The 12,627-nt window shown below is 41.5% G+C and overlaps 1 protein-coding gene across 1 annotated transcript in view; it reads right to left on the minus strand.

Annotated features, from left to right (window-relative positions):
- Window positions 1–12,627, minus strand: part of TRAPPC3 (trafficking protein particle complex subunit 3) — a 99,675-nt gene that overhangs the window by 53,715 nt on the left and 33,333 nt on the right. Inside the window, exon 2 of the mRNA XM_078681179.1 lies at window positions 1,744–1,841. Coding sequence (XP_078537305.1) covers window positions 1,744–1,841 — 98 coding nt within the window. The remainder of the gene's footprint in view (window positions 1–1,743; window positions 1,842–12,627) is intronic.

Raw genomic sequence — 12,627 nt, forward strand, 5'->3', positions numbered from 1 at the left:
ATTTCTGGGGTTTACTGAGCCTTCCTCCTCGGTGTCCAAGCTTACACCTTTCATCCTCCGCTTTCTTTGCTACTTGTGCTGAGAGGCAGAGGAACCCAGATCTCATGACTGGGGTGAACATTTGAATTGTTTGCATTCCGTCTATCATTTGTGTGTATTTTTCCTTCCCACCCTAAGTGCTCCGGGCATACCCAGACGTGGGTCCCGGACTCACTGTGGCACTGGATTTAAGCTAGCCTGGCTGATGAGGGGTGATACAACAAAACTGGTCCCAGGATGCTTGTTTCTGGTCCAGGGAGGTCCTGGTTTGCCAGTTCAAGTTGGTCTACTCGCATGAGGAGCAGGGTCAAGACTAATTTGCATATGGGGAAATCTAAACTATCTGCATGGTGAGCAAAAGAACAATGAATTCAACCCAGATCTCTTCACTGGGTATGAAAGTTTGATTTGTTCTGCATTACGTCCAACATTTGTGTATTTGGTTATTTTTCCCTAAGTGCGCCGGGTATGCCCAGACATGGGTTCCAGGCACACTGTGCCACTGGATTCAAGCTAGCCTGGCTGATGAGGGTGGTACTCCGAAACCGGTCCAAGTAGTTTGTTTCTGGTACAGTCCAGGCTGGAATGTTCCCATGAGGAGCAGGGTCAAGACTGATTTGCATATGGCTGGGTCTAAACTGGAGTGACCTGGTGAGCAAAATAGTGATGGATTTAACCCATATCTCTTGACTTTGTGTGAATGTTTGATTTGTTCCGCATTCCGTCTATCATTTGAGTGTATTTTGCTTGAAAGTTAATGAAAGCATATGCCAGTACTTACTGTAGTATAAATTGTAAACTGTGACATAACATCACTCAAACACGAGTCCCGGCAATGCCACCTCAAGTAGTACATAGATGACATATAGGAATAACAGGTCTGACGGGCCATAGTACTTGAAGGAGCACATCATAATATTCATAAACTAACTATATTGTGTTTCAGTTCAATCCATGCTTATGGGTTAATTAACACTATAAAAATTACAAAAATAAGGAATAGAGGATGGACACTTAGAAGAAAAACATCCACAACATAGTCAAACAAAAATAGGGGGGTTTCACCACAAGCCATGAATACACTTACCAGTGGTATCTGTACTATCACATAATTTTAACAGAAAGGGGAACATTCACTCTCATTTCTATTGGATACATTTTTGGGCAAGTCACCTTTAGAGTCTTAGAATGAAATAAATACTTCAAGGTTCGGCATGGAAGTCAGACCTGCAAATACTTCTCTGGCCTAACGCACTACTAAGCATTTTGTGCAGTTGTAACCTCGTATTTGTTACATCATTTTCTTTTGTACCTGCCTAATATCTATGATTATATGTACAGCGCTCTGACACCCTGGCGGGTCTTATTCACCCCATATAAAAATTCTCAAAATAATATAAATAATAATAAATAGGCCTGGGACTGGATGCCCACCAAACAGCCACAGGAAGTTACTGTAGAGAACGGTGGATGATGGGATATGCTCAAAGCAAGAAACTCACGATGACCATCTAGCAACCATGCAGATCCACACCGATTTCCCACACAGCTGTTGGCTGTTTTTTTCCCGAACTCGTCTACAACAGCAAACAACATTTGGCCGGATGGCAACTACTCCTCATTTCTGGGAAACTCGCTTGAACTGGGATATCATACCAAAGAAAACTGCAGATGAAAGTAAAAGTGAAAGTAAAACAAACTTGCATTTTATCCAGCTGCTTGTTGACGTCTTCATCGTTTTCATAATCTTTACAGAGTTGGGTGACCAGAGCTCCATACGTCAACGTGAAGAGCTCTGAATTCTGGGAAGAAATGGGGAAACACGATCAGCAAACACATGAAAACAATGCTTTAGAAAGATTTTCAAACTTCCATTAGGTCAAGGACAATCACCACACATCAAACATCACAATATAGAGAGAAAAAGGACAAAGAATAATATTTAGATTAAGCTATGTAACAGCACTGCGACTCACAGCTCTTACTGAACCAGTCTTAAGATTGATATGCCCAGGGTATATTTTGATCACAGACCGAGTGTACCCTCTTCAGGCACAATGTGCTGCAAAGCATACATGTATTAGGTACAACTCCAATAAACCCCCACCTTTAACCATTCGCTTTGTTGGACTACATTCTAGATAAGTTAGGTTGTGGACTTCATAGGGACAAATGTTGAGCAAGGCAGACTGTGTGAAAATATCCGGCGACACGTGATCCTATAGTCTACTTTACTGTGTAATGTACCAGCCACACATTTCAAGAGTGTGTTGTCCAGAGGCAAGATGCTTTCAACAACTTTCAAGGTACCAAAGACGTGAATTGCTGATCTTTCTAAAAGAGTAAAGGAAGCTTGTATCCAGAAGACAGAGTCCTTTACGGTATAGCATGGCTTGTACCAAGCTCTCACTAAAATCTACACAGTCCACACCAATCCGCTTCTATGCCATATTCACATTGAGAAGCCTTAAAGTTATTGGGGTGTACTGTTGGAAATTGGCACCATAAAATACTTTTAGAACGGAAAGCCTTTCAAGTTCATTTACCTGGGCTCCTTCAAACACATAAGCATTTAAAATAGGAATGTTCTTGAACATGTGGATTCGTGAATGAAGAGTTTTTAGTCACAATTTTACAGGCTCTACATTAACTGCCCATTTGTGTTTCAGTTATGCAGAACATATTTTTTACCAACAAATCAAGGCCTAAACAGTTCTGAAGCAAAGAACACGCTGCTTATATTCAAACTAACATTTTTGTGTGCGTGTGTATTTCACATATAGCTGCAAAGACTAAAATGTTAGAGGCACAACCTAGCATTCTGTATTTCGAAGGCTACAGTAACTGGCCTCATGCTGAAAATGGACTGTCATGGATCTAGAGCACTATCAGTCAACCAGGAATGAGCGCTCATGCAGAGCCAGTCGTTGAATCATTATGTCCATGGCCATGAAAGACCAGGCCAGCATTGTGATGGGCAAGTGAGGTAGACTTGGAGAACTGTGGAGGACCTTAGCATCTCCCTTGCCTAAGAAATTTACTGGAAAATATATAGAGCTGGTTCCAGAGTTGGCAGTAACCTTTCGAGTTTTTGCAAGCGATTTTTGCATATTTTAGCACAAGAGAAGCATTTACAGTGCTAAAATCGGATTAGAGTGTCATTTTTCGATGCAAAGTCCCGAAGCCATTTTAAGGGGCTTGAGGAGTAGATCATATCCAATAAAATATCTTAAAATCGATGACCCAATATAAGGCCTCACTTCCTATATGCATGTACGCAGGGACCTGCCGTTTGTATAGAGAAACCTAGCAAAAAGTTATCAGAATGCTATCCATGGTCATAAACAAAGGTACAATCAAGGTTGATTTGAGAGGTAGCTGTTTTAAAGAAGGGAATGTTACTTCATCATAAATGTAGTGTTCTTTAAAGAGGTGTTTTTTGCAGAGATTTCTTAAATTGTAGCAGGATTTGGGGTGCTCCTGACTGATATAGGGATGCTGTCCTACATCCTAAGCGAGGCCTGTTACCTGTTTTTTCTGCTTTTACTTTTTTTGCATAACGAAGCAGCACTACCAGTTTGGAGAATGTGTAACATGGCACCCACATTGGCACAAATCAGTCAATCCACCACATTACATTTAACATTACTGTTACGTGCTGGGAATTCGCACTGCCAAGTAAAAAGTCCATCAAGTCATCCAAGAATAATTTTGGCCCTGCGTTTCACATTTGCCCAACACCCAACCTCTATCATGCTGTGACACAGCAGGAGAGGCAAACGGCTTTAGATGCGGCCAAGGTAGTATGGTCACACAAACACAATGTTATATTCTAGATTGTAATGGCCAGTTGTATTCTGGATTGTAATCACTATGTCTGTTCCTGGAAACTGTTACCGGGTTGTGATACAACTGATGCGATGCGTCTTTATTGTAGAATGTGGATAGGAGGCGATCAATTGCAGATTAACTTAATGAGCTTCCAGTGACCGTTGCACATTGCTAATATAAAGGACTACGCTCAACTATGTCTTCTGTCTTCACAAAAATGGCAACGAGGATGGGATCCCTCTGAGGAGACACGACGGAAGCTGATACATGCTTATTGCGATTGTTTTTGGTAAATTTTCACAACGATAGGAACGGTGGACTGCGGGCCCCCGAAGCTTTGAAATTGAAGAATCATACTACAAGGGTGTGAGTGCTCATCGCTATATGTCAGAAATCGTCTGGGATTGATACATGATTTAATAATTTTGAAATTATCAAAGGGAACTAACTTTGCTGATTCAGATATTGTATACCTTTGAAATGTGAGCACCTGACATGCACATGCGAAGCAGATGCTATACGGCTGCGGAACAGAATTTGGTAACAAAAGTACCTGGCAATGACTTGTTACATGTATATCCTATCGTTCAAGAAGTACTTCGAACATCTGCTGGATCGGGAACTTGTGAAGTGAAGAAGTGTCGGAAGTGCCCTTACAATCCCAGTGCATTCTGGTATACGCCACATCATCATGTGAGCTTGCAGTCATCTTGAGAAAGGTATCCAGACAACTGCGTTTCAATACCGGCATTCCTTATTGATTGTAGCAATCTTCATTGTGTCTGGTGTAACGCATTAGTTTTGGAGTCGTTTGATGCACTGAGCAATTGCGGTGAGCTAGATGAGGCGATTTGCTTGCCAACGAGTATACAGACACTGTAACAAGCACACATTCTATGGTGGGTTACAGTTCCATTTTAAGGAGGAACTATTGTGCACTTTAAACTATTGATGAAGAGGAAATTTGAAAACATTACTTTAGTATTGTGCTACAGCAGCAATGGCAGTACAAAACATTTCTCCTCTGCCATGTTTTCTACAGGAACCGGGGTCACCCCTCATGTAGTGGAATGATTGGAAGGAATCATTTGTGACTTATTTAGAAGTGATTGGGGCGATGTATACATTACAAAGAGAAAATTTGTCCTTTTAACACCTTCACTGCGGCGGCTATTCCGCCGCAGGGCTAAGGGGGCAGGGCGGCCGCGCAGCGGCCGCATGCTGGTGACGGAACCGCTCCGTCACCAGCCGCGGTTGAGCTGTGCTGATGACGGAGTGGTTCCGTCATGGCCCCGCCCGCTCAATAGAACGCCCAGCGCAGGCGCGGAATCCCCGCCGCGCAGGCGTGGCGGCAGGGCCATGACGGAACCACTCCGTCATCAGCACAGCACCACCGCAGCTGATGACGGAGCGGTTCCGTCATCAGCATGCAAAGGGTTAAAAAATTGCCTGGGTGTAGAGGGTAGGAAGGTGTTAAAAACTTTACCGGCACCTGTGAACAGAGATGCCAATGAGTCTGGAGACGAATCGGATGTACATGAGGATGCCTTGTTGGCGCTAGAAGAAAACTATGAGAAAAAGTTGAGCCCAGTTGTAGAAAGACATACGAAGCTACATTGCGAAGATTAGAAGTTACATGCGAGTTTAAAGATCTTAGAGATGAGATCATAAGGGATCAAATGATACATAGATGAACTAACTTGAAGATACAAGAGAAATTACTTTATTTAAAAGACCCCATTTTAGAAAAAACTGTTGATGTAGCCAAATGCATAGAGAGTACTTTATGTTATGTGAAGTAATTGGGGGGAAACGTATCCAAATCTAATTTAGATACAGAGAAAGTATGTTAAGTTGATGAAGTAAAAGGGTCAAGCCCATAACAAGGCGAAGTAGAGATATAGTAAGAAAAATTATATGTTTTAGATGTTGTAGTGACAGACACACAGCAGAAGCAAGTAATTGTTCAGCTATTGCTAGCAAATGTTTTAAATGCAACAAATCAGGCCACTTTGCAAGAGTATGCGAAATGAATCAATATAAAAAGAGGAGAAATTCTGTTAATGTAGTGAGAATTAATGGTACGAGTTCTAGCAATACGGTGTCTGACAGCACTGAAGAAGAGGAAATTGAGGTACTGATGATCGGAGAATGTATAAATCAACCATGTACCATTTCTGAAGTGTCAGGTGGCAATTACCTTCCGCCGAAATGTGGTGTTATGATAAATGGTGAGGAGGTACAATTTTGGGCAGATTCGTGTTCACCTTCCATATCGTCGATAAATACACATGGGAAAGAATCAGTAAGCTCAAACTGAATCCTAAGGATGTTGAGCCAAAGGGGTTATTGTGGGAAAAAGTTACCTGTCATGGATTATGTCATAGTGGATTTGGAATTACCAAAACAGACACGCTGTGGGTAATGTGTACATTGTCAAGAAAGGAAAATCACTTTTGGACTGGAGAGAGCAATGTGCATTGGGGATGATTTTAGATCCCAACCATCCACAACAAGTATTATTAACTCAGGGTGATTGAGAATGGGTTAATCGTTTCCTAAACTATCTAAAGGGGAATTGGGTTGTTTGAAAAAATTCGAGCACAAAATCATTCTCAGACATGATGGAAGTGGTAGTAGCTGACTCTGTGTTAGTGAAGGGGAAGTTATCCAAAGTTGATGGCTGGAAGCGTGATGAAGATTTGATTCTTTATAAAAACGTGTGGGAAGAGTTATCAGTGATGAATGGCATAGTGAGAAGGAGTGACAAGTTGGTAGTACCGGAAGTCCTACGATGTAGATTAATCGAGATGCTGCACGAAGGCCATGGGGGAAAATCATCTATGAAGAGAAAGATTAGGATGGATTTCTGGTGGCCGGGAATGGACAGGCAGATAGAGAGATTTGTTAGAGACTGTGTTGAGTGTACATGTAGTGACAACTCAAATTAATAGATACTATTATTAACCCTGTAGAATGGCCCAAGAGAGCTTGGGAAAAAGCTTGCTATGGATATTTATGGTCCCTCCGAGTGCCTAGGATCGAATGAGAGGTTTGCCATTGTATTAATGGATTATTATTTAAAATGGTCGGAGGTAGCTTTCATGCAGGACGTGAAAACCACAAACGTTATTGCATTTTGCGAGGATATTTTCTGCAGGGAAGGCTGTCCGGCAGAAAAACTGACCGACAATGGTTCACAATTTGTATCTGAAGAATTTAAATGTTTTCTCAAGAGATAGGGTATCAAACAGACCAGGACTTCAGTTTATCATCCAAGGGCTAATGGTCTTATCGAGTGTGTTAAACATGTGTTGGGAGAAAGTGTACAATTAGCCATTTCTAGCAACATTTGTTGGAAAAAAACAAGTGAAGGTAATGCTGCGGAATTACAGGACAACTCCACAGACAGTGACGGGTGAGATACCTTTCTGCTTATTGAAGGGAAGAGTGCCTTGTACTGTAGCTGTTCCTGAATGGCTGGAGAGGTATGGGTGAGAAAAAATAAAGGAGAAAGTGCTGTGAGGAAAGGTGGAATGTTATCAGTCACAGTACAAACAAAGAAATAATGATAAAATAATCAAGGTGTTAAGGAAATTTTCTGAAGGCATGTTGGTGAAAGTGACGGCAGGCAAGGCGTTTAAGAAAGGGTTTTCCAAATTCTCTGAACCCAAGAGAGTAATGGAAGCACGAGGGAATTCGTTGTTGTTGTTGAATGGTAAATGGTGGAATGCTAGGAGAGTGGTGAAGTGCTCTAAGATGGAGGAGTGCAAATGGCTGAGAAGGAGGGTGAACCTCGATAACTAAGGTGGAAGCGACATTAGAGTAAGTGAGAGAATAAGGCAAAAACCTGAGTGACATAAGGATTACATCTGAATATCCCTGTACATAGCATTATTTAGTCCTATAGGTATGTACTAATATTATGTTATACAGTTGGGAAGTTTTAGTTTCAATGTTGGTTATATTTTCTTTGTTAAAGAGTTGGAGATCTGTTACATTATAGATTGTGATAACCAGTTTGTATTCTAGTGTGTAATCACTATGTGTGTTCCTGGAAACTGTTACCGGGTTGTGATGCAACTGATGTGATGCCTCTGTAATCTAGAATGGTCAGAGGAGTCGATCAGTTGCCGATGAACTCAACGGAGCTTCCAGGGGCCGCTGTACATTGCTAATAAAAAGGACTAAATTCAACTATAATGTCTCCTGTCATCACAAAACACAACAGTTCCAGAAGTGCATACAGTACTTCTGCAGCCTGCTAACGGGCCCCATAAAAAAGATATTTAAAGTCCCTCCATAGGCCTTTAGTTCTAGGAATGAACAGTGCCTTAGGCCTCCAGGCGCCATCCATCTCTTCCGTTCATGGTCTTGTTCTGGCAGAGCAGACCTTGAACTGAAATAGAACTGGGGCACCAAGGGTCTGTGAACGGCAGCATCGCATTAGTGCTGGACGGGTTAAAAAGATAAAGACCGGAATGGAAAGTGAGAAGCAATCCCACATCTGTGTGAGTCCATCGTGAAACATCAGGACCCGTCCGAGCAAGTTTTCTGCAATCTTGCCACACATGCTATTAGAAGGCATTCAACAGCAGTTGCCTCCTGTACACGTATCTGCCATAAGTCCTTCGGTATCACAATCGCAATAATGTGGTATAATCAAGCAGACTTTTCCCCTTCATATTGCTAATCAACATCTGAATAAGGGTCCAATGTGCATCGCCTTTAAGAGGGTCCTTCTCGAGATCAGGTCAGTGATAAGGCAGGAGTCTACCATCTACCATATCATATGTAGACTCTCCTATTTTACATTAACACTGATGAGTAACCTGGTTCACTAAGGACATCGTAATGACCCTTTCGTTCAGAATCACCCCCTCGCCCAAAAAATAATTTATAGCTCCCTATGATGAAACACAAGTGCTATACAAAAGGTAAGAGGGGAATATTGCAGGGGGTCTCTCCGATGCAAAGGATTTGTGAGTCGCACCCATGATGACTTACAACAGGTCACAAAATACATCGCCAGTCACATCTGATCAGAACCGTGCCCAAGAGTACACCATTAACTGAATAAACTCTATCGACCTATGACCTTGTTTTGCAGCTATCCTTGTTCCATTCGCGTACATTTCAAGTAATATTATAGACACCTTATTTCTGGATACTATCACCACAAGGAACACCTCTTCATTGAGCTAAATAGGCAAGCCTAAACATGAACCCTTCTTTCAAAAATGTTGTTCTCCAAAGAACTCTACGCCTTAGAAAGAGAGGGCAAAGTCCAGGAACCACAGTGAAAGAAACATTATTTTGAAGTCTTATAAAAAAAGAACTGAAAGCCTCATTCGCAATCGAAGGATGGAAAGGGGATTTTTAGAGCCAAAATACTGCATATAAATCCCTGCATTTCCAACGTTGTTAATGCCAGCAAGGGATTTTTATGGATTACAAATAATTCAAGGGTCTGAGCTCTCATGAAGAATGCTCCAGTTTCCTTTCAAGGCCTCTGCAACAATCCCATGAAACTTTATAAAAACAAATCTAGTAATTTCATAACAGTTTCCTTTTCCATCCTGCATTCATTTTCTGAAACTTGCAATTAATAAGAGACAATGCACACATTAAGTAAGAGGACAAAGGCGGACCCTGACCTTCAAACTGGCTACACGGATTTTATTTCTGCTCACAGTCCTACAAAATTAAGGTGCCCCTCACCTCTCTGCTTCCAACAAATTAACTTTAAGTGCTGTGTTCATCGCATGATCTTGCCTCTGTAATATAGAGTAGACTCATCTCTGACATGACGTGCTTGAGTTGAACTGCTATATGTGTACTAACTACTCTGTTCTACTTCAATTGGATGACAAACTGATTGTCATCACTCCTTGAATGAGCATATGTATGGAAGGGTGAAGAAATGCTGCATCTGAACGAAAACCTGAAAGATATTGCTGACAAGGTCCGCAGCCTCAACCGATCTAGTAATGTTTGTGTCTAGCAACCAAAATTAAACCGAAAAAATATAGTATCATCTGCAACACCAAAATGGCACTTTCAATTTCAGATAAACAGTTGTTAAGAATTCTCGCTCAGGCCACAAGACAGCTTTATGGATGTGAAATGTGAAATCGTGACAAAAATTTAATTTTGCTCAGTCCTTCCCAAATTTTGGCCTTTTTGAAGGCGGCATACCAGTTCTTTAACAGCCCACACATATATTGTTTATCCCACAGAAAGATACTTCTCCAGGTGAGAACAACGCAAAGTGTCACCTATGTGCTCTGAGAAGATAGGTAGGACCAACTACACTATGTGCAAAAAACTGTTTTAGCCTAAGAGCAGAGCATTGATACATGCAAAACAAAAGTGCAGAATATGAAGCAGAGGCACAGAAAATGAATAACATACATTGTACCTGTAGACTTGGTCTTACTTAATTAGTTTATTCCTAAAACATCTAAAAAATGGCCTAAAAACCCTTCCGACCAACATCTGCAACACATTTAGAAAATGTTCCTACTCCTTATTATTCTCCTCAGATGATCCCAATGTTCACCTTGTCATATCACAATTAAACTTAAAAAACCAGCCGCTCTTCCTATCACATGTCCTTAACAGAAAACAAGCGAACATCCTGAACCAAGCAGTCCTGATTTTAACTTTTTTGCCCTTAAGACCTTTTTTTGACTACGAGTTTGTAATCAAGTAGATGTTATGAACCTTTGCCTTAACCCTACAGCAATAGTCAATCAAGCATGATGCCATCTTTCAGATTTAACACACAGGTGTTGGCCAACACTAGCGTTTTTAATACACACACTGGCAAACTTAGAAAGCAAGATGGTGACTGACTTCCTCAAGGGCACTTTCTTATGGAGCAAACTGCTGCCAACGTGTTTAAACCAACCAACGGCATTTCGAAGGAGCTCAAACACCAAACCCTTCCTCTGAGTGTTCTCTTATAGCTTTCAATGAGTCATGATAAGTTTTACCTGTAGGTTCTTATTCATACATATGTCCGAGAGTTGGTCTTGGCAGACTACAGCTAATAAATACATGAAAAAACAACACCAAACCACTCTACTAGGTAAAAAAAAAAGAGGCCTCCAGATCTGCATTTACCACCTTTTGTGATATCTCTTCTCAGATCACAAACAAAAAAAAACACAAAAAAACACCCGGACAAGAAGTATAAGAAGAACCATCCCATGAAAAAAACAACACACAGCCACTCTACTAGGCAAAAAAGAGGCCTCCAGATCTGAATTTAGCACCTTTTCTGATGATATCACTTCTAGGGCCCTTAAAAAAAAACCTTACAGGAAGGTTAAGAAGCAACACCCACCCAACAGACAAACTTCAGTGGACGTGTTCTTCAGTGGTGGAATATTCTGTTATGCTACTGCCAATCATGGGACCAGATGCATAAGTCAGAATAAAACGTAGGAAGTGCTTTACGACTGAACCTAAACAGAGCAATTTAAAGAATTTTAAATGACCCATTTTACGTAAGTGGTGAATTTTCAATTCCCACTCCCCAAGCAGCAATGTTGTTATAAGACAATGTATAAAGAGGCAAGGCTTCCACATAGAGGAATTGCACTCCACAGTAGCAGTAGGAGTCACTATGAGGGCATTCCTTAGGAGCAAGCCTACTCGCCTTATAGAACACCACTGGGTTTCCCAGTTTACACAGTGTATAATCAGAAGCAGGCCACTGAGAAACACATCTTCCCAACACAACTACAAAAAGTTGGAGGAATAAAAATGAGATTGTCAGGATGTCATGGTAAATATGATTTAATCTGTGATACGGTCCTAATGACTGGAAAGTGTGAGTTTTGGGAAGGATCCTGGCAAATTTGTGACCCCCCCCCGCCCCCAATCTAAATGTTCAACATTACTAAGTTAGACGACCTGTGAAAATCTACAGTGAACGGCACATGCAGCACGTCTGAACTCGGGCATTAAAGATCTTCTACAGTGCATTCTTCGCCCTCAAATCTGGTAGGATTAAATGGCTCGGTGGTCTTTATGTGGTAACACAACCAACGTTCCTACAAGGAACATATTTTCAGATGTTTTCAATATTTGGGGGTTGTTGGGTGGATGCAAAAAGCTACATGCTGCTTCCGCCCACCCAAATGGTGCAAAACATATTCAATTGTATCTAGTAGAGTGTGCCAAATTCATTCAGAGTAAGCCAAAGTGGCTATTCAAATACTGCCAAAAGCTGATGCAAACTAACGGTTTGTTAAATGTTGATCCTGAGTTCTGGAACCAGATCACAGTGCAGGCTCGCAGCAGTGGAAATGACTTATGGTTACTGCGTGTTGGATTTGAAATGGAAATCTACATGAGGTTCTCGAACTCAGTTGTGCATGATGGGACTCTTTCGTCCCATGTCAATGGAAACCATAAGCATCACAATGAGCACAAACAGATTGGCGGTAACGGTCTGTTGGCAGAGACAAAGTAAATTTGTTCATCCAAGCCATGATTTTGAATCCAGAAGATTGCTATTGCCCTGGTTACTTACTGCTGATCTTCATTACTCCGAGTGTAGTTTTGTCGCCACAGAAATGGCGTAGTGTGGGTCTGCTCCCACACAGAAGCTTGGAAGCAATTTAGTGCTCTAGCCTCCCCCATCCCTCCCCAACAGGGTCGACCTCCTTCATCCCTGACCGACCATAAAAGGAGGCACAACCCACCCCACTTCCTGTTTTTTTGGTTCTGCTTTGCACACTCTTC

Source organism: Lissotriton helveticus, chromosome 3_1, assembly GCF_964261635.1.
Source record: "Lissotriton helveticus chromosome 3_1, aLisHel1.1, whole genome shotgun sequence".
In the NCBI taxonomy this organism is placed as follows: Eukaryota; Metazoa; Chordata; class Amphibia; order Caudata; family Salamandridae; genus Lissotriton; species Lissotriton helveticus.